Source organism: Suricata suricatta, chromosome 8, assembly GCF_006229205.1.
Source record: "Suricata suricatta isolate VVHF042 chromosome 8, meerkat_22Aug2017_6uvM2_HiC, whole genome shotgun sequence".
NCBI classification, from domain to species: Eukaryota; Metazoa; Chordata; class Mammalia; order Carnivora; family Herpestidae; genus Suricata; species Suricata suricatta.
The window spans coordinates 133,335,800-133,358,681 of record NC_043707.1 but is presented as its reverse complement, the minus strand read 5'-3'; the positions used below and the strand labels follow the sequence as shown (position 1 = coordinate 133,358,681).

General features: G+C 49.8%; 1 protein-coding gene across 1 annotated transcript in view; it reads left to right on the top strand.

Annotated features, from left to right (window-relative positions):
- Positions 1 to 102: 102 nt before the first annotated feature.
- Positions 103 to 22,882, top strand: part of CLCN6 (chloride voltage-gated channel 6) — a 32,545-nt gene continuing 9,765 nt past the window's right edge. Inside the window, exons 1-18 of the mRNA XM_029945911.1 lie at positions 103 to 231; positions 1,012 to 1,071; positions 6,634 to 6,699; positions 6,990 to 7,055; positions 9,324 to 9,390; positions 12,008 to 12,114; positions 12,675 to 12,801; positions 13,609 to 13,676; positions 15,305 to 15,363; positions 16,128 to 16,260; positions 16,851 to 16,964; positions 17,271 to 17,437; positions 17,968 to 18,094; positions 20,697 to 20,823; positions 21,113 to 21,266; positions 21,362 to 21,521; positions 21,614 to 21,720; positions 22,721 to 22,882. Of these exons, the coding sequence (XP_029801771.1) occupies positions 145 to 231; positions 1,012 to 1,071; positions 6,634 to 6,699; positions 6,990 to 7,055; positions 9,324 to 9,390; positions 12,008 to 12,114; positions 12,675 to 12,801; positions 13,609 to 13,676; positions 15,305 to 15,363; positions 16,128 to 16,260; positions 16,851 to 16,964; positions 17,271 to 17,437; positions 17,968 to 18,094; positions 20,697 to 20,823; positions 21,113 to 21,266; positions 21,362 to 21,521; positions 21,614 to 21,720; positions 22,721 to 22,882 (1,958 nt within the window). The 5' untranslated portion in view covers positions 103 to 144. The remainder of the gene's footprint in view (positions 232 to 1,011; positions 1,072 to 6,633; positions 6,700 to 6,989; positions 7,056 to 9,323; positions 9,391 to 12,007; positions 12,115 to 12,674; positions 12,802 to 13,608; positions 13,677 to 15,304; positions 15,364 to 16,127; positions 16,261 to 16,850; positions 16,965 to 17,270; positions 17,438 to 17,967; positions 18,095 to 20,696; positions 20,824 to 21,112; positions 21,267 to 21,361; positions 21,522 to 21,613; positions 21,721 to 22,720) is intronic.

The following is a 22,882-nucleotide window of genomic DNA, read 5'->3' as shown; positions in this document are numbered from 1 at the left end:
CGCCCCACCCGTCTTCAGCCACTCCCCGTCTCGGTCCCAAGCTCGAGAGAGCCACGTGACACTGTGGGGGCCAGTCACGTGAGGCGCGGATTCTGGGTGGGAGGGGGTTGGTGGAGGGTTCTGGAGTGGCAGTAAAGGAGGGAGATGGCGGGGTGCAGGGGGTCCCTGTGCTGCTGCTGCAGGTGGTGCTGCTGCTGCGGTGAGCGTGAGACCCGCACCCCCGAGGAGCTGGTAAGGGGCGGGCGGAGCCCGCCTGGGGAGGGGGCGGTTGCCAAGGGACAGCGAGAGGCGTTGCCGGGGGGTGGGGCCGAGCCGCGCTGGGGCCTCAGGTGGCAGCGGGTGGGACCTGGGGACTGCATCCTAGGCTCTCGAAGCATCTGTTGGGCCCAAGTCTGGGGTCTTTTCTCATAACTCCTCCCTGGAATCTGAGGAAATATCCAGGCCCGCTCCAGTTAATCCCTCCCGTGTTTTCTTTGATTTCCACGTGAAAAGAGTTTTGAATGAAACGAGCGTTTTCAGAATGAGCCCCTTCATTAGACTCTGTGCTTATTTATCATGCAGCCGGCTTAGTTTCCCCAGTCCTTTCTCACCGTATCCCTCACCTTTTCTGGGTCATTGATAATCCAGCTTCCCTCTGCAAAGCACCCTGGGAAGACTTGAGTTGCTGTGTCCCAGAGTTGACAGGTCCCTTCTGTTTTCAGATTCGCCACATTGTCACATGGAACCTGATTTTTCCCCTCCTTTAGATGGCAAGGGACATCTTTGATGTGTCCTGAAGGCAAAAGTCGTTATTTGAAGAACTCCTCAATAGAAACAAAGAGCTCAGCTGGAGGACTGTAGATTGCCACCCACGTCACTCCCTGTCCCAAAAGTGTTTTTTTGAAGTCTTGTTCCCATTTGGTAGTAGTTCAAGATGATTTGGAAATTAGCAACACGTTTCCATAAATACTTCTGTCTCTTTCTACTTTTAACCATTAAAAGAGTCTTGCTTTTGTGGATCTGTTTTTCTAGACCATCCTTGGAGAAACACAGGAGGAGGAGGATGAGATCCTTCCAAGGAAAGACTATGAGGTGAGATTCTTAGATGCCCTCTTGGATAACAAAAGCATTGAGTGACCTGGTCACTTCCGACCGAAACATTAGGATTCCAGTGAGAGATGTTCTTTGTCTCTCCCATGGAGTGAATGGGTAAGAGGTCATTTGTCTCTCTCTCTCTGAAATGAGCTCTTCAACAAGCCTTTTTCTAACCATGACCCCAAAACAGGGTCTGGGTGTTTCTCCATGGGTTCACAGATCTATGGCACCTTAACCTGGATAGAATATGTTTGCCTTTAAATTGTTTGCTCTTACAACTAGCAACCCAGAGTCAAAGCCACTGGTAGTGTGTGTTCATAACAGGTGTGGGACAAGGGACCGTGCTTCTCTTCTGAGAGAACTTAGTTTTCCGATAGATGATTGTTTCCTGCCCAAGCAGCTTCATTCTGAAGTGTTCTTAGTTGTTCGTTGTAGTTCTGGATTCAGAACTACTAATTGTAGTTCTTTTAGTGTGTGTGTGTGTGTGTGTGTGTGTGTGTGTGTGTGTGTGTGTTTAGTAAGGCCAGTGCTGCTGGAGTAAAACTGAACAAATACACCATTTTATCATTTAATCCATTCACAATAATGTTTCTGTGATATTTGATATAACAAAACAAGCCTTGGGTTTGATAGAGAATTCTGAAACTGCTTACAAAAAGAAGTTAGAGAAAAACCCATAATCCTGTTCATCAAAAGATGACCCTTAACCTTACTGAATATCCTTTTCCATGCTCACATTCGTGCCTTTAAGTAACAAGTGTGATTCCATTCCATGTGCTGTTTTAACACGTTTTCCCTCTAACCTGAAAACAACTTGTGTGTTGCTAAATATTTTTCTATCTACAATATCCTTTTAAATAGACAAATATTTTTCTATTGTGCCACAATTTACTTAGTCTGATTTTTTTATATGATGAACTATATAGTCTAGACTGTCCTTTCTTGTTCACTCTTAATTGCTTTCTTGGGGTGCCTGGGTGGCTTAGTCGGTTAAGAGTCCGGCTTCGGCTCAGGTCATGATCTCACAGTTCATGGGTTCAAGCCCCATGTTGGGCTTTGTGCTGACAGCTAGCTCAGAGCCTGGAGCCTGCTTCAGATTCTGTATCTCCCTTTCTCTCTGACCCTCCCCTGCTCATGCTCTCACTGTATTTCAAAAATAAATAAAAACAAAAATATTTAATTGCTTCCTTAAGCAATTCTAGGAAGTGTAACTAATCTATGTTTAACACTTTTTTAAAAATGGCACATAGACTAAAAATTTCAATGTTTTAGGACCTGAACATACTCAGACTAGTGTTTGTTTTAACATTGTATCTTTTGCTGTAGAATTTAGTGCAACCAATAGGATTTATTAGTATAACATGGAATTTCAAAACAAACTTTGATTATAGAGAATTTCAAACAAGGAAAAATGGACAGGATAATATACTGAAAACCCCCTCCTCATACAGTTTCAGCTTTCAACTCATGCCCAACGGTGTTTCATCCGGCTTCCATCCTCTTCCCCTTCCCTTATTATTTTGGAGAAAATTTTGCCCATCACATTTTTCACCTGTAAATAATTCAGCGTGCATCTGTAGAGGATAAAGATTTTTTTTTAATGTTTATTTATTTTTGAGAGGGGGGAGAGAGGTGCAGAGCATGAATGGGGGAGGAGCAGAGAGAAAGGGAGACACAGAATCCAAAGCAGGCTCCAGGCTCTGAGCTGTCAGCATAGAGCCTGACACGGAGCTTGAACTCATGAACTGTGATCATGATTTGAGCCAAAGTCAGCCACTTAACCGACTGAGCCCCCCAGGCGCCCCCCCCTTTTTTAAAGTAATCTCTACCCCCAATGTGGGGCTCAAACTTGCAACCCCAAGGTCAAGAGTCACAACCCCACCAGGTGCCCTCCTTCTAAATTTTTTTACTCTGTAGGTCTCCTTCATCTTTTTCTTCCCTTGCAGTTAGCTTGGCAGAATAAATTTAAGATTCTGGAATTTGCCAGTTGCAAAACCTTGGTATATACTACACTGATGGGAATGCTTTTAATGAATCAAAATTAAAGGTGTGTTTTCCCATATTTTTAAAATATTTGTCTCCTTGCACATAGTTGAGAGATTTGCAAGACTTAGTATAAGAAGCCCCATACTGTGGTGTCACTCCCTCATTGAGCCCAGTGACGTCGCCCTGAATGTGGGACCTGACTGGAACTTTCTGGCAGCCTTCATCTACTCCCTGGAACTCACCATGGCTTCTCTGCCCCATTCACCCTGCTGTTCCCAAGCCTCCTTCACTCCTTTTACAAAATTGCACTTACATTTGTAATGCTTTTACTTTCACCCGATATGCATATTTATGTAAATTGTATGGGCTAATGTTCTTTCATGTGAGTCATTAATATTTCTCAATTAACTATCTTCAGGTATGAGCTTCTTGAGAACATTTGCCTTGATCAAAGCAAATGTATCTGGATGCCGAATCAGAAAAGTCTGCTCAGATTTTATTAGGGATCGTGTAGAAAACCCTTCTTTTGAAAATATTTCTAAAATGCGCTCCTTCTCATCCCTGCCTGGCTAAGAACTCAGTACACCTCCTTGACCAGTTTCTTTGATAAGTTGGGGTCTTACAGGATGCTAGAGTTGCTGTTTTGACATCCATTCTCCTTCTGGATTGTTTGTCTGTGGGATTGAGGCTATTAACAGTGATATTTTCCTGCTGGTCACAGATGCTTTACTGCTCTTTTGAATTAGGAAAAGGCACCCCTCAGAGCAGAGGATTTAGAATAAAAGGCCTCTCCCTTTTAAAAAACCTCTTAAATGTTTATGAAGCCATAGCACTCTTAGACAAAACCATCAAGCACATAATTGGCTGGCAGTTTCTCTGTATGCTTGGTATGAAGGGTATTCATATTTTTCAACATTTTTCCCCTATTTGTTTCTGGAATGTGACATCCTCTTAATGATTTTTTTAAATGTGTATATATGTTTATACGTATGTATATAAAACATATATAGGTATGTATATATTAGACATGCATACGCCTTGCACAGTCAAAAATCTGCATATAACTTTTTGACTCCTCCAAAACTTTCTACTAATAGCCTACTGTTGACCTTACTGATAACATAAAGTCAATTAACCCATAATTTGTATGTAGTGTGTATCGTATGCTGTATTCTTACACTAGAGTAAGTTAGAGAAAATGTTAACAGAAAGAAGAGAAAAGACATTTACAGTACTGTACTATATGTTTTGACAAAAAATCCATGTATAAGTGGGCTGTTCAGTTCAAATCAGTATTACAGGGTCAACTGTGTTGTACATATAGTAAGTTATTTGTGTTTAATCACTAAATACATATATATTTTAATCATTCACAGATGAGTCCAGTTTCCCAGAAGTATTTTTTTTTTTACTGACTGTGTCAGTAATCAGAAAGAAAGCTTTTTTTTTTTAAATATAAAAAGTACATGTGAGAATTTCCAACAATACCCAGATGTGAGCAACCACCTCAGAGATCAGAATTGTTAACAGTTTTCCCAGGAGTGCCTGGGTGGCTCAGTTGGTTAAGCCGTAGACTTGATTTTGGGTTCAGTCATGATCTCATGGTTCATAAGTTCAAGCCCCACATCAGGCTCTGTGCTGACAGTGTGGAATTTGCTTGGGAGTCTCTCTCTCTCCCTCTACTCCTTTCTGCCTGCCTCTCTCTCTCTCTCTCTCTCTCTCTCTCAAAATAAATAAACTTAGGGGCGCCTGGGGGCTCAGTCAGTTGAGCGTCCGACTTCAGCTCAGGTCAGGGTCTCACGGTCAGTGGGTTCGAGCCCTGCATCAGGCTCTGTGCTGATGGCTCAGAGCCTGGAGCCTGCTTCCGATTCTGTCTCCCTCTTTTTCTACTCCTCCCCAACTCATGCTGTCTCTGTCTCTCAAAAATGAATAAACGTTAAAAAATAAATAAATAAGTAAATAATAAACTTAAAAAATATTCTTTTTAAAGTTTTCTCAGATGTTTGGCATCGTCTGCTGACACTCAAATAATCTTAATTTTGTGTAATCAAGAGGATCATATTAAATAGTTTATTCTGCATCTAGCTTTGTTTTATTTTGCATCTTCTTCTACTTCATAATTTTTACACATTTTCCACATCCGTCTGTGGAGGCCTATCATAACTATTGTTATATAGTCTTCCATATTTGGATGTTTGACCATCGATTTAATGAGTTGCCCGTCGATGCTCCAGGACCCTTTTACATTTTTTTAAATTTTTAATGTTTGTTTATTTTTGAGATAGAGAGAAAGAGACAGAGCACAAGCAGGGGAGGGGCAGAGAGAGAGGGAGACACAGAATCAGAGGCAGGCTCCAGGCTCTGAGTTGTCAGCACAGAGCCCGACGCGGGGCTCGAACTCACAGAGTGCAAGATCATGACCTGAGCTGAAGTCGGACGCCCTGTCCTAGGACCCATTTAAATAAAGGATCTGGGGGGTGCCTGGGTGGCTCAGTCGGTTAAGCCTCCGGCTTCAGATCTTATGTTCGTGGGTTCGAGCCCTGCATCAGGCTCTGTGCTGACAGCTAGCTCAGAGCCTGGAGCCTGCTTCCGGTTCTGGTCTCCTTCTCTCTCTGCCCCTCCCCCTCTCATGCTCTGTCTCTCTCTGTATCAGAAATAAATAAAACATTTAAAAAATAAATAAATAAATAAAGGATCTGGGCACTGGGGATAGATACAGGTGGAACAAATTGTCACATGTCGCACCTGTGTTGGGCTGGCTGCGGGGGTGTGGCCACCGGGCCCGCATCCAGCCTGTTCGCCAGCCGACGTGTGGGTGGCAGCAGGTTTAGGAAGGAGAGAACACACAACAGACCATTTCCTTTGTTGCCAGACTGCGGCTTCTCTTACAAAACATGGAAGAAATAAAATGAGTTCCTCCAAATTGTTTCTCAAGATGTCTGTGGCACACATGCAGATTCGTTGCAGAAGAGCCGTGTGCTGTGGGCACGGTTCAGGGAACGCCGCTGTCGGCGTAGTTTTAGGAGCTGGGCTGAGTCCGTGCCTCTTCCCGACATAAACTGGAAGTTGCTCTTTAAAACACTCCCCTCGCTGGTTCCTCCCGTGGCTAACCTCTTTCTCACAGACGCTAACTCCCGACAGTACTTGCAACGAACTGATTTGCTCGGTGGATTTGGTTCTGGTTAATTGAAAGACTGACTCGTGCAGTGGGAGAAGTTGGGTAATGCTGACGATGGCCAACGTCTGTCGATGGCCAAGGTCTTTTCGCTTTGCAGAGGCAGGATATTTAACGACGGGTAATGGAAGGCTTTTCCCAAAGCAGGAACCTGTAGCCTTGGGGCCAGAACGTTGGTGCGAGTCCAGCACCGATTCTGATGTGACAGGTCAAAGGTCGGAGATGCTGTGCTTCTAAGCAGCTCCCCCACCCGCACCCTGCACCACCCGGGTGCTGCAGGTCCACTGCCCTCCGCGTCCACCCTTGGAGTAGCAGGAATCTGGCGCTTTAGCCCTTCCCAGGTTCCGCTAATTGCTCCCGCCTCATTGTGACTTTTTCTACTCCCGTTTGGCTTTCAGAGTCTGGATTATGATCGCTGCATCAATGACCCTTACCTGCAAGTTCTGGAGACCATGGACAATAAGGTGAATCCCTCCTTGAGCTCTGGGGACTGAAGGGATGTCACAGTAGCTTCTTTTTCCTATCGAAATGCCCCTGTAAATAGTCTTACCCCCATGGCTTTTAGCCTCTTGTGCGAGATACTAGCATTTACTCCTGAAACCTGGCCATGTAAAGCATCCACTGTACCTGGCACCCTGACCATGCTTACTGTCCCTGTGAAATCTAGTCTAACCCTGGTTGGCCGAGACGTGGTCCTTCCCTGCTCCACCAAAGCCATATGATGAACTGAGTCTGTCTTTCTCTGTGTGAACAGAAAGGCCGCAGGTATGAGGCGGTGAAATGGATGATGGTATTTGCCATTGGAGTCTGCACCGGGCTGGTGAGCAGGCGGGGCGCGGGGGACGAGGCGGGCCAGGGGGCTGGGAGGGTCAGAGGGCAAGTCATTTGTCATGATAGCAGAGACCGCCTCTTCTGTTTTCCTTCACCCCTACCCCCCCCCCCAAATAATAATCCTGACACCGTTTTCATACGTCTCTTGCTTTTTCTTTATGAAAGTGAACCAGACCTCACTGGTACTCTTAAAATAGGCACTCAAAGCCTTGGTCAGGACTGAGCTCTTACAACGTGGCATTGTCCCCTCAGATAGACCACATAGTGGCGGACAGTCCTGAGTGGAAATTGAGGTCACTCTGTACGGAAAAAGCAAAGTAGTGGAACAAAACCAACCATCATACCCTTTCCTTTAGTAAGGCGTGCCCAGAAACAGGGCACTGTAGACCTCAGTGACTGCCCTGGCCTCCTCTCCTGCACGTGGCTTGTTTTCTCTAGAAGGTAGAGCTGGTGGCTGTGGGTGGAGGAATGTGCCTGAATGCACAGGGGCCTGGGGTCAGCTCGCTCGCACATGAATCACCGGCCAGAAAAGATTATGAAGCACCTGCCAACCTTGTGTACTTGTAGCACGGAGCCTGGGACCCTAACTGCCGACCTAGCCGCACTGAAGGCTGGGGAAGAGAAACCAGACGAGTCAGCAGACGGTCAAAACGATACATCAGATGTGATTTTCCACCAGTACAATGTTAGAACCGGCTGTCTTCCTCCACTGGGGCCTGCTATCACAAAAACACCACTTGCAGGGACTTAAACCACAGGCGTGTGTATCTCACAGTCCTGGAAGCCAGGAAGTTCAAGATCAGTGGTGCCCACAGATCTGTGTCCTGTGAGCGCCTGCTTCCTGGCCCCTGGCTGTGTGTCCTCACGGGGCAGAAGGGGGCCAGAGCTCCATGGGGGCTTTTATAAGGCTCCTAATATTCATGAGGGCTCCACGCTCAGGACTTAAACCACCCAAAGGGCCCCGCCACCTAATGCCGTCACAATGGGGGTTAGAATTTCAACAGATGACTTTGGGAGGATGCGAATGTTCAGTCCAGGACAGGGGTTATACGTATTCCTAAGCAGCAGCCTGTTTATGTCCCTGGAACCGACGACACATCACATCCTCCACTCCGAGAACACCCATAAAGTGCAAACATGCATTTAATGTAACAGCCACAAAGGCTGACAAATTTTTATTTTTCTGGCACTTGTCAGATTTGTACTGTCGTAATTTCAGAGATCAAAGAACATCTTCCTAAGTGAGCCAGATGGCATTCAGGCCTCTTTAGTGACCTTCTGATGGATGCCAATATGGGGAGAACCTGAGTTGATTGAACTGTTTTACCGAAGTGTCAGAGTGTCTGTTTTGCTATGTATATGTTTCTGGTTGCAAATTTCCCAGCAACAGGCATAATCACAGCCATCTACTTGTCGAGTCTTTCTGTGACTTTCATAGCTAACTCCTTTGAACTGCCGTTTATCAATACTAGCGACTATGCCACGTACCTTCCTGTGATTGGAAGGCAGGCTTGCCTTTATAGCTTAGCAACCGGCTCTTCTGGCTCCTGGCTCTCTTATCTTTTCATCTGTCACAACCTGTTGCTTCAGTATTTGAACGCCTCCGGGCATTGGCTTGAGGGAAGGCCAGAGTCAAAGGCATGAAGCCTTTGATCCTGAATCCGTCAAATCATAAGGCTTCCTTGAAGTTCTCCCTGAAGCCCAGAGCGGAGAGTTGGGGCTTAACCTGGGCTGGTGGGGCATGGTTCTCTCTTACTTACCAGGAGGATCGTCGGCTGTCAGCCAGGTCAGCGACTAATAAAGCATTAAAGAGTAAAAACACACCGGAAAAAGCCCTACACACCTGAGTACATGCTGTTTTTCAAAGTAAGCGTCACTGATGATATTATTGGAATTCTTCATCTAAAATTGCCTTTGGAAAATGCCGAGCGGTCCACGGTTCTGGATACGACCGTAGTCACCGGCTGGCCTTCCTCGGCTTCACGCCTTTGCCGACCTCCTTTTCCCTCTTTGCTTTCCTGTCCTTCTCCCACCATGGCTGCGCCCCCATCCTTTGTTCTTTGGAGAGGCGGTGGGGCCGGGCTGGCAGGGAGATTCGGAGAGTCAGAGTCCCTAACAGGAAAGCTGTTCCCACGTGGCCTGCTGGGAACCCCGGCGCACATGCCACCCAGGAAGGGCGAGGGGGTGCCAGCGTTCAAGCGGGGGGCCTGCGCCCCGGTGGGGAGGAGCTGTGTGACGCTTTGCTTGCTCTTCGCAGGTGGGTCTCTTTGTGGACTTTTTCGTGCGCCTCTTCACCCAGCTCAAGTTTGGAGTGGTTCAGACGTGTATCCTTTTCCCGGTTCTTGGCGTCCCCAGATGTCAGCCGTCTCTGGCTCTGCTTTCTTACCTAAGAATAGCAGACGTGGTCTGTTGGAGAGTTTTTATTGGCCATTCAGCGTCAGTGTTTAATGATCAGTGAAGGACACAGGAGGGAGAGCGTGAGAGAGACTCGTGTTCAGGTTGGTAAGACACAGATCCCGCCGCGCCGCCTCTTCTTCCCACTCATCTACGCTCGGGGCGTTCCCATCAGAAGTCCAACAGAGTTTTCGAGGAACTGGAAAATTCTCCTCCTAAATCTGTTGGAAGGAGTAAAGGGCCAAAGGGAGTTGAGACAGTTTTGAACAAGAGGGAGAACTTGTCCTACTCAACGTGAAGGCTTGCATGGTTTTAGATTCAGTAATGGAAACCGGGTCACCCTGGGGCAGGGATGCCCAGGTAGGCCGGTGGAAGATAGCCAAAGCAGAAATTGGCTTGTCCGTGTGGAGAAGTTCGGTGAATGACAGAGTGAACGTTGTAAGTCCGTGAGGAAGAGATGGATAATGTAACAAAAAATGCTGGGACATTGGCTCTCCATCTGGGAAAATACCGATTCCTACTTTGTACTATAAATTAATTCCAAATGGACTGAAGACATAAATAAGCAAAACAGAGCTTGAAGAAACCATGTGATGTCAAGAGTAGGGAATCATTTCTTAAAACTCCAGGAAGCGCAGAGTGAAAGGGAAAAGATCAATAAACTTGACACAGCAAAGTATGTTTTTTTTATTTTCTTTTTTTTTTTTTTTAATTTTTTGGCATTTAGTGCAAGCAGGGGAGAGGCAGAGAGAGGGAGACAGAATCTGAAGCAGGCTCCAGGCTCCAGGCTCCGAGCTCTCAGCACAGAGCCTGATGCAGGGCTCAGACTCACAAACCGTGAGAGCATGACCTGAGCCCAAGGCGGACGCTCAGCCGACTGAGCCACCCCGGCGCCCCAAGTTTGTTTTTCATACTAAGAGAAAACCCCAAACCACAGCAACAAAACACCATAAGCAAAGTGGAAAATGAACCCACAGCCTTAGGAGAGGTTGTTCGCTATGCGTTTAAGAGGCAAGTAATTCGTACCTGGGACCCAGGAAGACCTGCAACTCCATACGAAAACAGCGCTATAGAAAAATGAGCGAAGGCGTACGCAGGTGGATCTCAGAAGAGGAGAATTGAATGGTCAGTAAATAAACCTGGGCAAAGGCCTCCCCTCACCATGAACCAGGGAAATGCCAACCAAACAGATGGCAAGGCGTACCTCCTGCCACTGCTGAATTCCTCCTTTTCCTGTGGACCTTGGACACGCACATACATGTTCGTGACAGCGTTGTGATTGCGGAAAGGTGACGTCACACCAAGCGCGAGAATGGAAACATCGTGGTGGGTCCGTATGGTGTGATTTTGTGCAGAATTTCCTACGAATGGACCAGAGCTGTGTATACCAACATGACTAATTCTCAAAAACTTGATGTCGAAGGAGAGAAAAGAGGAAATTGTAGAAAGTGCATGAGGTGCAATCCCATTAGTTTTAGAAACAACGATATGACGATGTATAAAAATACACAGAAGGGCACACAGTAATTTCAGGTTAGTGGTTTTTCTGAGGGGAGAGAGGGAGAGAAACAAAGGATTTTTTTAATGGTATCTAACATTTGAATTAAAAAAAAAAAAACCTGGAGCAAATTCAGGATTTGGTAAAGTGAGGGCTGTGAGGGGAAGGGTGTTTGTTAACTTTTTATAATGTGTGAAGTATTGATGTGAAATGGGGAGGAGGGGGCTCCTGGAGCAAATGGTCAAGAAAGATTCTTGGGACGTTTTCGATGCAAAAAAAAGGTGGTTTTATTAAAGCCCAGGGTCAGGGCCCATGGGCGGGAAGAGCCGCCCGGGATTGTGAGGAGTCACTGATTATATACTTTTGAGTTGGGAGGGGACCAAGGAGAGGCTATGTCTTTAAGGAATTTGGACTCAAGGTTTCCAGGGCCGGCGGGGGCTAGCTGCTGTTAAGATAAGGTTATTTACCACGGTCTTGTGGTAAATACAGTTTCCTCTTTTCTCTCCCCAACATCAAGTGTTTGAGAATTAGTCATGCTCTGGTCCATTCATTTTACACCTCAGCGCGAAACCCTTCAGATGTGTATTCTGGGCCATGTTTCAAGGATGATATGGGTTGAGATAAAGGAAGTCTCCAAAGGGATCTCCTGTGTTAAAGAAGATTGATAGGATCCTGCGGGTCAGCAAATGTCAGACTAAAGTTTGCCCTTTGCCTTGTGCGTTAACCACGAAGGGTCAGGCAGTGGAGCCCCTGGAGGGAGGTCACTCTGCCTTCCTCAGGATTTGTCCGTGCGCTGCAAGTTGTAAGGAGATTCGAGTTTTTCTTCGTTCCTTTTGTTCTCCAGGTCAGTATCTCAGAGTTTAAAAACGGTCCCTAATGTGGAAGACCTTTCAGGCAGTTTGTTGTTTTTTTTAAGTTTATGTACGGAGAACAGGAAGATGCAGTGTAAGCAGCCACCATGTTTTAGAGGAACTGACACCGCACCCCTACAGGCGATGGTAGGGACACCCTTGACTGGGAAGCGTGTTCTCCTTAACCCGGTTCTGCAGCGGTGGAGGAATGCAGCCAGAAGGGGTGCCTTGCCCTGTCCCTCCTCGAGCTGCTGGGTTTCAACTTGACCTTCGTCTTCCTGGCCAGCCTTCTCGTTCTGATTGAGGTGAGGGGGTGTGGGCTGTTGCCTTTTTGCTAGTGAAGTTTTGGATTCCTTCAACTCCACTGCTAGAAATGCTAGGAAACTGAATTAGACTTAACAAAGTTCCTGCAGAAGGTGGCCCCTCCTACACTTACGAGTTATTTCTGAAAGTAAATGGTTCAGCGTCCGATGAGATTACAAAGGAAAAGTCCAGATTAGGGGGGTGGTTCTCAACCTTGGTAGCACCTCAGAGTCACCTGGAGAACTTTAAAAAACAACTTTAAACTAACTTTAAAAACGGCAGGTACCCAGGGTGCCTTGGTGGCTCAGTCAGTTGAGCATCCGACCTTGGCTCAGGTCATGATCTCACAGTCTGTGGCTTCAAGCCCCACATCCCGCTCTGTGCTGACAGCTTGCTCAGAGCCTGGAGCCTGCTTCCGATTCTGTGTCTCCCTCTCTCTCTCTGCCCCTCCTCTGCTCGCACTCAGTCTCTATCTCAAAAATAAATAAACATTAAAAAAATAATTTAAAAAAAAAGAACCAATGGAGTTTGAGTTTATGGGTTTCCTACTCTCCCCTGTCAGCCAGTGGCAGCAGGTTCTGGAATCCCCGAAATTAAATGCTACCTGAATGGTGTGAAGGTGCCCGGAATTGTCCGTCTCCGGACCCTGCTCTGCAAAGTGTTTGGAGTGCTGTTCAGTGTGGCTGGAGGTAAGGAGGCTCTTTCTGACTTTTATCCTTCCAGTACTCGGGGTGAAGATGGCAGGAAGCATCATGTATGTAAATTAAGTTGATCTGGATGTGAAGGGCCTGCCCTCACATAGACCCTGGCCCTGTTTGTTGATGGGTCATTTTTAAAAATGTAGACGCTCTTAGTGAGTCACCAGAGGTGCCTGACAAACACATTTAGTTTCGGAGTGGCAGGACCATCCAGTTGGTCCCAGGAGTTGGCTTTTAACAAAGTCAGCAAGCTCTTTGTGTAAACAACCAGACAGTAAATATTTTAGGCTTTATGGGCCAAGGGGAGATACTATGTAGGTACTTAAACCTATATAACCATTTGAAACAGATCCATGTAGAGCTCTGGAGCGCCTGGGTGGCTCAGTCGGTTACATGAAACAGATCCATGTAAGAATGTAAAAAGCAGGGGTGCCTGTCTGGCTCAGTCAGTCGGGTGTGTGGCTCTGGATCTTGGGGTTGTGAGTTCGAGCCCCATGTTGGGTGTAGAGATTGCTTAAAAATAAAATCCTTAAGGAAAAAAAGAATGTAAAAACTATCCTTAGTTCTCAGGCTATAGAAACAGACATTGAACCTGTCTTAGTTCACAGCCTATAGTTTTTGGACCTCTTAATTTGAAGAGTATTTTCCCTTATTTCATGGGAATTTGACTCTTTCTCTTACAAAGTCACATAATCACCTCTGTTGTATGGTTGTCTAGAGAAAAGTCTACATAGCAAAGGTCTCCTTACCAAGAGGGCTGTCTGTGCTAACGGTCTCCCCTTTTCCACCTTCTCCCAGGGCTCTTTGTGGGGAAGGAAGGCCCCATGATCCACAGTGGAGCAGTGGTGGGAGCTGGCCTCCCGCAGGTAAGAGTTGATGGACTGGGAGGGGACGCCCCTCAGAGTGGGCATTAGGCAGGGGCACGCCCGCGGTTGAGTTGATAACCAATTCAGCGGGAGCACCTAACGTGGCATTGGAATCAGATGTCACTGGGTTGAGGTAGAAACTGTCCTGTCACCCAGGAGAGTGGGTAACTAGGTTTTAACAAGGCCCTTCTGAGTCCCCAGAGCAGTGGTGGGACTTTCTGTTCGAATGACAGTCACCTGGTGCACCCAAAGCCATTGGCGAGCACCTGCACGCCCGGGGGCTTGATGGAGCATCTCGGGGCTGCCAGACCCCAAGAGGCTGGAAGCCTTGACCAAGGCGGTTTCAGGCCCGGGTCTATGCCGACGCCCTTTGAGGCTGCACAGGGAACGTAGCAGCTGCTGTTTGCTGAGTGCCTGTGTGGCCAGACTCTCCATCTACTGACCTCTTCTTTAAACCGCCTCGGGGGTTTGGCTGTCCTCCGTCATCCCCATTCTCGTTTGAGGAAACTGAGCAGCTGGCCGGGGACTCCAGAGCTCCCCCTTCTCAGCGGTTATTCTGGATTCCCCAGCTGCCCGTTGGAGAAGTTTCTGTCTCCTCAGAGACAGTCAGCCCTCCTGCTCTGAGCAGAGAGCCGCTGTGGCTGTGGGTTGTCCCTGCCAACCCGAGAAGAGTCATTTGTCCCGAGTCCATCTTCTGATCTCTCTCTCTTGCTACCATGTCATCTCCTTCATGGCAGGCGCCCGGCCTCCCAGAAGCTAGTGGAGAGGCAGAAGGAGGCCAGGCAGGGGCTGGGCGGCAGTGAGAGATTTTGCTGGACACATCGGAAGATGGCTCTCCTGGCCCCTTTCTTACATCCCCTGAGCAGAGCTCACTTTCTCTTCTGCTGCAGCTTTCAGATCCTCCTTTTGCTCAGCAGTTTCCCCTTTTTCTTTTCTTTCGTTCTTTTTTTTTTTAAGATTTATTTATTTTGAGAGAGCATGAGAACATGTGCATGTATGTGTGTGTACCTGTGAGCGGGGGAGGGGCAGAGATAGAGAATCTCATGCTGTCAGCACAGAGCACATTGTAGGGCTCAGTCCCATGACCCCGGGATCATGACCTGAGCTGAAATGGAAATCAAGAGTCTTAACACTTGGGGCGCCTGGTGGCTCAGTCAGTTAAGTGTCCAGCTTCGGCTCAGGTCATGATCTCATGGTTCGTGGGTTCAAGCCCCGTGTCCGGCTCTGTGCTGACAACTAGCTCAGAGCCTGGAGCCTGCTTCGGATTCTGTGTCTCCCTCTCTCTCTGACCCTCCCCTGCTCGCGCTCTCTCAAAAGTAAATAAAAACCATTAAAAAACTTTTTTTAAATACACTTTAAAAAAAAAAGAGTCCTGACACTTAACTAAGCCCCCCAGGCGCCCCTTCTTGATTTTGCTGACTTTTTGACTGTGTACAAAATGTAGTTTCCAAAGATCCTAGAAATTTGGGGGTGGGAAAAGAAGTTCTTCCCCAAAATAATGCCTTTTTTTCCATGTTGCTCTTGTGGACTTCTTGTAACACGTCTGGCTGAGTGTGCTCAAGCAAAAGCACTTTCTGGTGCCTCGGTCCCTGTGGGCCCCGCTCTGACCTTGTTTTCCCTTCCTCCAGTTTCAGAGCATCTCCTTACGGAAGATCCAGTTTAACTTCCCCTATTTCCGAAGTGACAGGTATGGTAACCCAACCTGCTTCATTTCCTGCCGCTCAGACCCCACGGCAAAGTCGCTGAGGCCAGCCCGGGGTGTGTCCGGAATCCAACCGTCAGAAAAGTGGGGGGCTTTGGATGTCTCTGAGCATAAGCACGAGGGCCACGCTGGCAACACAGCTTCTATTTTGTCGTGACGTGAGGCCTAGAACCATCTCGGGCAATGAAGAAGACAGCCCAGGGTTGCAAACACGACCGAGAAGGCCCACAGGCGTATCGTTGAGAATGTGTTTCATACTCAAAACGTCTTACCTGGTCAGCTGCCTCTCTGGGTTGCAAGGTGCCGTTCCCGGTACTTTTTTGCCCGGTGGGATTTGTGTGTGTTACTGACCCGAGTGAGCCTTGCTGGGTCCTTGGAGTCAGGGAACCAGGGTCAGCTGTCCATCTTCTCGTATGGGGACTCCTGCAGGTCACTGTCAGCTGCTCCTCTGCACGTAAGCAGCGCTTTGACATATTTCACCAAAGCTGTGGCTTTCTGGTGAGAGCGTGACCCAGCAGTGACGACAGAAGTCTGCATTCTGTCCGTGTGCAGAGCAGACTGACATCGGGGGAGCCCCTCTGACTCGGGAGTGTGCCTATGCGGCTGAGTCGGCCTCACCAGACACCTGCCCTGCGTGAGCCTGACTGTCGGCGCGTCACAAGCACCACGTTGGTGGACCGGGAAGCACACGGTGCCTCTGCGGCCTGAGGACTCTTTATTTGGGTAAACCACCTGTCTTCTCTCCTCAGGGACAAGCGGGACTTTGTATCTGCGGGGGCGGCTGCTGGAGTTGCTGCAGCTTTCGGGGCTCCCATCGGGGGGACCCTATTCAGTCTGGAGGAGGGCTCATCCTTCTGGAACCAGGGGCTCACGTGGAAAGTGGTAAGAAGGACTTTGAGGGAGAACCTTCTCCTGAACCTGACTGCTCCCCCCAGAACTAAACTGGACATCTCGTACTTGGTAGGTTCACCTGTCATTTGGATTAGACCAGGAGGGGTGTGACTGGATCAGAAAGTCCTTCCTTCTAGCACCGTGACCTCCAAACTGTGGACTTTTCTGTACTTTTCATATAAATGGCCCCATCCCCAAATCAAACTGCCCTTGGCCTCTCTTGATGAGTCCCCTGACAGTGGGAGACCGGCTGAGGCCTGAGGCAGGCAGTGGCAGAGCCTGGACTTGAACCCTACTAGTGGCCTACCTCACACTAGCATGTTCCTCCTCTTGTATTGGCTGTTCCTTTTTGGGCACAAGATCCAGTCCGTAACGGGCTCTGAATAAACGGGCTCTCCCAATAGGCTGTTGAATGCAGACTTCTTACGGCCTGATTTCACTGTTTCTCACACTCGACCTGCGCCCACGGCGGGTTTCTGTGCAGGTGGTCCGTGATGGGCGGTAGGTTTCCCGAGGCTGCGTCCGCCGGGAGGTGGGACACGTTGCTGTTGAGGGTTCTCATGTGTCCCCTTTCCTCCCAGCTCTTTTGTTCCATGTCGGCCACCTTCACTCTCAACTTCTTTCGTTCTGGGATCCAGTTTGGAAGCTGGGGGTCCTTCCAGCTCCCTGGACTGCTGAACTTCGGCGAGTTTAAGGTATGTTTTATCCTTTCCTCCATAGCTGTTGGTTTTTGTTTGTTTTTTTTTACTTGACCTGTGAAAACTGCTCTTAAGTGCCAGAGGGAAGCGGTCAGAAGGGCCGGTGTGGCTTCTGCGGCGGCGTCTCTGCCCCGTGAGTCTCTGTGCATGCGCAGTGCTCAGCGCGGGCGGGCTCCCAGCCTGCACGGCTCTGGCAGAAAGAAAGCAGCGTCGCCTCTTACTTCTGTCTTCTCTGCTTCCATCCTTTCCTGTTCTCACGGGCACTATGGTTTTTCTCTCCCCCTCCCTTGCCCCTTCTCTCAGTGCTCTGACTCTGATAAAAAGTGTCATCTCTGGACAGCTACGGATTTGGGTTTCTTCGTCGTGATGGGGGTCATTGGGGGCCTCCTGGGAGCCACATTCAACTGTCTGAACAAGAGGCTTGCAAAGTACCGAATGCGAAACGTGCACCCAAAACCTAAGCTCGTCAGGTACCCGTGCGGTCGCCTCCCCCAGCCTGCCGTGGCTCCCGGGCTTCGCGTGGGCCAGGCCACCTCTCCCCAGGAAGGCGATCATGCAAACTGACCCCCCTTCCCACACCAGCTTTGATTTCTTGTCTAAGAAAACATAGATGGGGCTGTAGATCTCTATTTGTCAGACGGGCCGAAAGGCTGAGTCTGAGCTTAACTTACATCAGAGCTGCTGGTTGACTCCCAGCCTCTAGGACACATGACAGAGTCCGAGGTCAAGGAGGCTCTCCCCCCCGGCCGTTCTGTTCCTCCCAGAGAGATGATGGGGATGAAACAGCCCGTGTTACCTCCGCCCGCTGTTTACTCACGCCGTGGGAGGGCAGCGAGCTGCTGGCGAGTTCTGCACATGTGCTGACCGACTAGGGGCTGCTGGGCGTGCTCTTTGGGGAAGTGAGGGTTGGGGGTGGACAGGGTTGTGTTTTTTTAGTTCCCAAGACTGTGGTGTTTTTTTTTTTTTTATCTTGTAATAACAGCTGTGCTTTGCTTCCTAGAGTCCTAGAGAGCCTCTTGGTGTCTCTGGTAACCACCGTGGTGGTGTTCATGGCCTCGATGGTGTTAGGAGAATGCCGACAGATGTCTTCGTCGGGTCAAATCGGTAATGACTCATTCCAGCTCCAGGTAACCCCTGTGCACCTGCTACCTTTGTCCTACACCCGCAAAAAAAAAAAGAAGGATCCCGAAACGTATGACCTGCCTATACTTAGGGCTAGTAGACGTGCTGGGTTCATTGTTCTATGCTTGAGTCAGATTGCTGGGAGCTAGAGGAATCAGTATTGTAGCCTTTTTCCTGAAGCCAGAATGTGCATGCTCTGTCTTTTCAGCTTTTGTGAAGAGTCATGGTCGTCACGGAGGGCACGTCTCCTCTGTCTCCAGCCCCCACCCCCTCTTTCTGTTGAACCATATTAGCGGCAGACCAGCTCAGGAAGCCCCAGTTCACTCTTCTACCTCCTAACCCCTGAAAGCTGCCCACTAGCCTCACCGTGATTGTGACAATCACCCCTAAGAGGAAGAGAAAGGAAAGTCTGTTTCTGGGGTGATCAGTGATCGGCTCTTCCGGCGTCTTCTGGTCCTTGCTGGATTTAGGTCATTTACTGGCAGGTGTTCTTTTTCCGTTTCTCCTCCTTTCTTCCTAGGACTATTTATTTTCTAGAACCTTTTCCTGAAAGAGCAGGGTCAGCGAGGGAGGCATTGGAGCTTTGCCCTGCGATTTTTCGGCCCAACCTATTGGGTTTAGAGAGCCGTGTGTGGTCCGCCAGAGGTGGGGACCTCTAGGAGCGGCCTCTAAGTCCCCTGCCTTCTTGTTGCCCCTGAGTAGCCGCTCAGCTCCCTCAAGGCCTCACTGGGGACATGGTCTTGGATGGCTGTCCCTTTGGTGTCCCCAGGAGCATCCACGAACGGCCCGGGTTTGATCAGGCGTCAGCAAACTATGGCCCAAGGGCCAGATCTGGCCTTTGGCAACTGTTCATTTTTGTGTAGCCCCTGAGCTAAGGATGGTTTTTACATTTTTAAAGGGCATTAAAAAAAGTATCCGCAACAGAGGCTGTATGTGGCCCACAAAGCCTAAAGGATTTATTGTGTGACTCTTCGTAGAAAAAGTTTGCCAACCGCTATCACAGGTCAGTCCTGAGGCGCTCTCGTTCCCAGACCGGCCTTTTCCACATGTGCCCTCTGGAACAACGCTGGTGTATGTGATTCAGGAACAGACAGAAAAGAATTCTGCGGTCTAACAGGTTAACCAGGAGTGAGCAGGTGGCTTTAATACAGGACTTCTGAGGCCTTTAAGATTCCAGGAAGACTTACGAATGTTTGGAACGTGTCTCAGGTGAAGGGATCCCACTAAGCACCTCACAAGCACGACTCCCTCTAAACCGCCACCGCCGTGTTGGCCGGTGTCGTTACCCATTTGACAGGTGGGAAGACAAAGTGAGGTCTTGGCCATGGTCTCCCAGGACCATATAACATGAGGTTGGCATTATTCCCATAGCGTGGGCGCGGCCGCTGATGCTTCCCCAAAATGAAATGCCTCTCCCCCGGTGGCTGGCGACAGGCCGAGTTAGAGGCCAGTCCTTCTGCTCCTGGAGCCTGAGCTCTGCTTTCAGCATGTTCCCTGATCTCCCACGAGCGCTGTGCTGCGTCCCAGTGGGCTCAACTGCAGGACCCTTTCCTCGGGATTGGGGTTCTTCCAGACATAGTTGGGGGAACACTGGACCTGCTGATCATTCCACAGTCAGCTTGGCCCAGACCCACACACATTTCTCCTATGGCAGCGCCTCCCTGCCAGGTTCCGCCAGTAGGGGGCGCCGACCCATGTCCTGCAGCGGCCCTCATCCAGCTGGGTCGCCCAGGCAGGCTCCCGTGGCAGGACTGTGCAAACCCATCACCTGAGGGGAGATAAGTGTTCAGGAAGGACATCTCTAGAGTGTCCTCAGTAGACCTGAATCCAGGCAAAATCCATTCCTTGTAAGGAACTCTGTAGGAACGCCGTATCCAGACACACAGCATTAGGTGCCCCGCCTGTACCGTTGTGCACCATCAGCTAGAACACAAGGGCTGTCCTGCCCCGAATGCCCTGTCCTCTGATGAGTCAGGCCAGGACGCCCTCTTCTCGTACAAAATGGCGGCGAGAATGAACCATCTGAATCGTAGAGAAGCCACCTCTCTTCCCAGCTGAGCTTTTGTTCTGCCAGGCGGGCCTGGGAGGGAGGGGCAGCCAGGAGCACGGCATCTGTGCCCAGGCCTCGTGTCAAAGCCGCTTTTCTCCTGCAGAAAATGCAGAGCAGTGGCTTTTTCCATTTGGAACCAAAGTCGGGGCATCGGGTCAGGCAGGAACCTGGCCTGTGTGCTCCACCATCACCAGTCACCTCCCAGCAACTAGTCTGTCACCCGCCTCCTCTTCCCACAGCCCACGGGGCTCTCTGGTCGGGCTTCCGGCAGCGTCACCTACTAAGTTAGCACTGGGAGCGGAAGCAGAGGTAGATCCATGGCGAATTTAGTTGTAGTAACTCAGGAGCCCTCATCTCGCATCTTTCATCCCCAGAATGTAAGGAACACGGTATTACGCTTGGCTGCTCATGGCTAGAGATCCGTTTTTTGCTACAGGTTTAGTTTCTGGGTAAAGCTTGCAAGCCAGACTTTCTTGACCTTAGCGGAGACATCTCACTTGAGGACTCTGAATGCCCTTAATTGACCTTGTGCCTCCTTTTTGATTCCTGTGTCTCAGGTCACATCAGAAGATGTCAATTCAAGCATCAAGACCTTTTTCTGTCCGAATGAGACCTACAATGACATGGCCACGCTCTTCTTCAATCCCCAAGAGTCTGCCATCCTTCAGCTTTTCCACCAGGATGGTGAGGATCCGTGAGCCTGCCCGTTCTCGGGCGATTGGTCTTTTCTGTAGGGCACAAGTTACTATTTCTCTGTCCTGTCTGGTGGCCCACAGACACAGCCAAGCTTGCCCTCAGTTCTGAGCAGGAACAGGACTTTCCTTTGTAACACCCACCCAGACCAGGCCAGAGTTCCTGCCTCCGGGGCTGGGGTGGGACCAGTGGGGTATGGAAGGACCTAGAAGGAACCAGGGCAGCCCAGCGGGCCTTGGTGGCACCCGTGGGGGGACTCAGGGCAGCTCTTGCCTTGCAGGTACTTTCAGCCCCGTCACCCTGGCCTTGTTCTTCACCCTCTATTTCCTGCTTGCATGTTGGACCTACGGCGTTTCTGTTCCAAGTGGCCTATTCGTGCCGTCCCTACTGTGTGGAGCCGCTTTTGGGCGTTTAGTTGCCAATGTCCTCAAAAGGTACTGTGTGTGTGCCTGCGTGCCCGTGTGTCCAGGTGCACAAGTGTGGAAACCTTGAGGTCCTAAGCCAGGCTCTCCGTTTCCTCTTTCCCCAGCTACATTGGCTTGGGCCACATCTATTCGGGGACCTTTGCCCTGATCGGCGCCGCAGCCTTCCTGGGTGGGGTCGTCCGTATGACCATCAGTCTCACGGTCATCCTGATCGAGTCTACCAATGAGATTACGTACGGGCTCCCCATTATGATCACGCTGATGGTGAGTGCTCCCCCTCCAGGCCTCTCTCGGGCACGGCCAGGATTCCCCACCCCCACAGCAGAATCTTCTCAAGCCATTGTTTCGTGTTTCAGGTGGCCAAATGGACGGGGGACTTTTTCAATAAGGGCATTTATGACATCCACGTGGGCCTGCGAGGTGTGCCGCTTCTGGAGTGGGAGACGGAGGTGGAAATGGACAAGTGAGGCCTTGTCTTCGTGTCCTGGTTTCAGAACCTAGGAAACCTGGGGCCCAGAGGAATGTTTGTATTAGGGCGGGAGACGATAATTAAGGCCCTGCAGTGGACTGCAGGAGGCATGCGGGTGTGGCAGGGAGCTGAGTGGGGGGCAGAGGGGCCTGGTGGGGACAGAGGTGAGCAAGCTGCTTCATGGTTTTGTTTGGCTCCCGTGGCATTCGAGAGGTCTCTCGGTGAGGTCCACGTTATGACTGAACGTTCAAGGGTCTGCCGAGCCCTTGTTGGGTGAGAACCAGCCTGCTTCCCACGTGCCTAATGGTGTCATGCTCCCAGCAGCGATTATTCTGGGCACAATCACAAATTCTCCACCGGCCCACAAATGGCTTGGGCCACTATGTCAGGGTATCCCACCAGGCCCTGGGAGTCCCACAGAGGGTTCAGCAGACTCCTGTAAAGGGGAAGATAGTAAGCATTTTCAGCCTTGCAGGCCCTGGGGTCTCTGTTACGACTATTCAGCTCGGCCACTGCGGTGCCGACACGGCCATAGAGGATAGTAAATGAACGCGAGAGGCCCCATCTGACCTATGACCTGCACTTGCCCTCCGGTCTACAGGGACAACCCTCACTTTTTTTTTTGTTAATTCCACTAGTAGAATCAACAGTTCGGTGGCAATACAGTGTGCCACGGAGGGCCAGGGGGGGACGGCTGATCACCCGGACAAGTGGATGGGGTCTGTAGGGAGGGGACATTGTGTATTGAGCTGAGGGATGAAGAAAGGCCCACTGGTCTGGCAGAGCAGGGAAAGGTGTTCCAGGCATGGGGAAGGGCATCTGCAAAGGGGTAGAGATACAGAGGGGTGCGTGTTCAAAGGGACAGAGGTACAGAGGAGCTGCCAGAGACGGCTCAGAAGAGGGGACCCCCGTGGTCCAGGAGCGCAGGAGACGGCTCACTCCTGAGGGCCGTGGGCTCTCTGGTGAGGCTGGACGGCTTTCCTCCCTCCTCCAGGCTGAGAGCCAGTGACATCATGGAGCCCAACCTGACCTACGTGTACCCGCACACCCGCATCCAGTCTCTGGTCAGCATCCTGCGCACCACGGTCCACCACGCCTTCCCGGTGGTCACGGAAAACCGGGGCAACGAGAAGGAGTTCATGAAGGGCAATCAGCT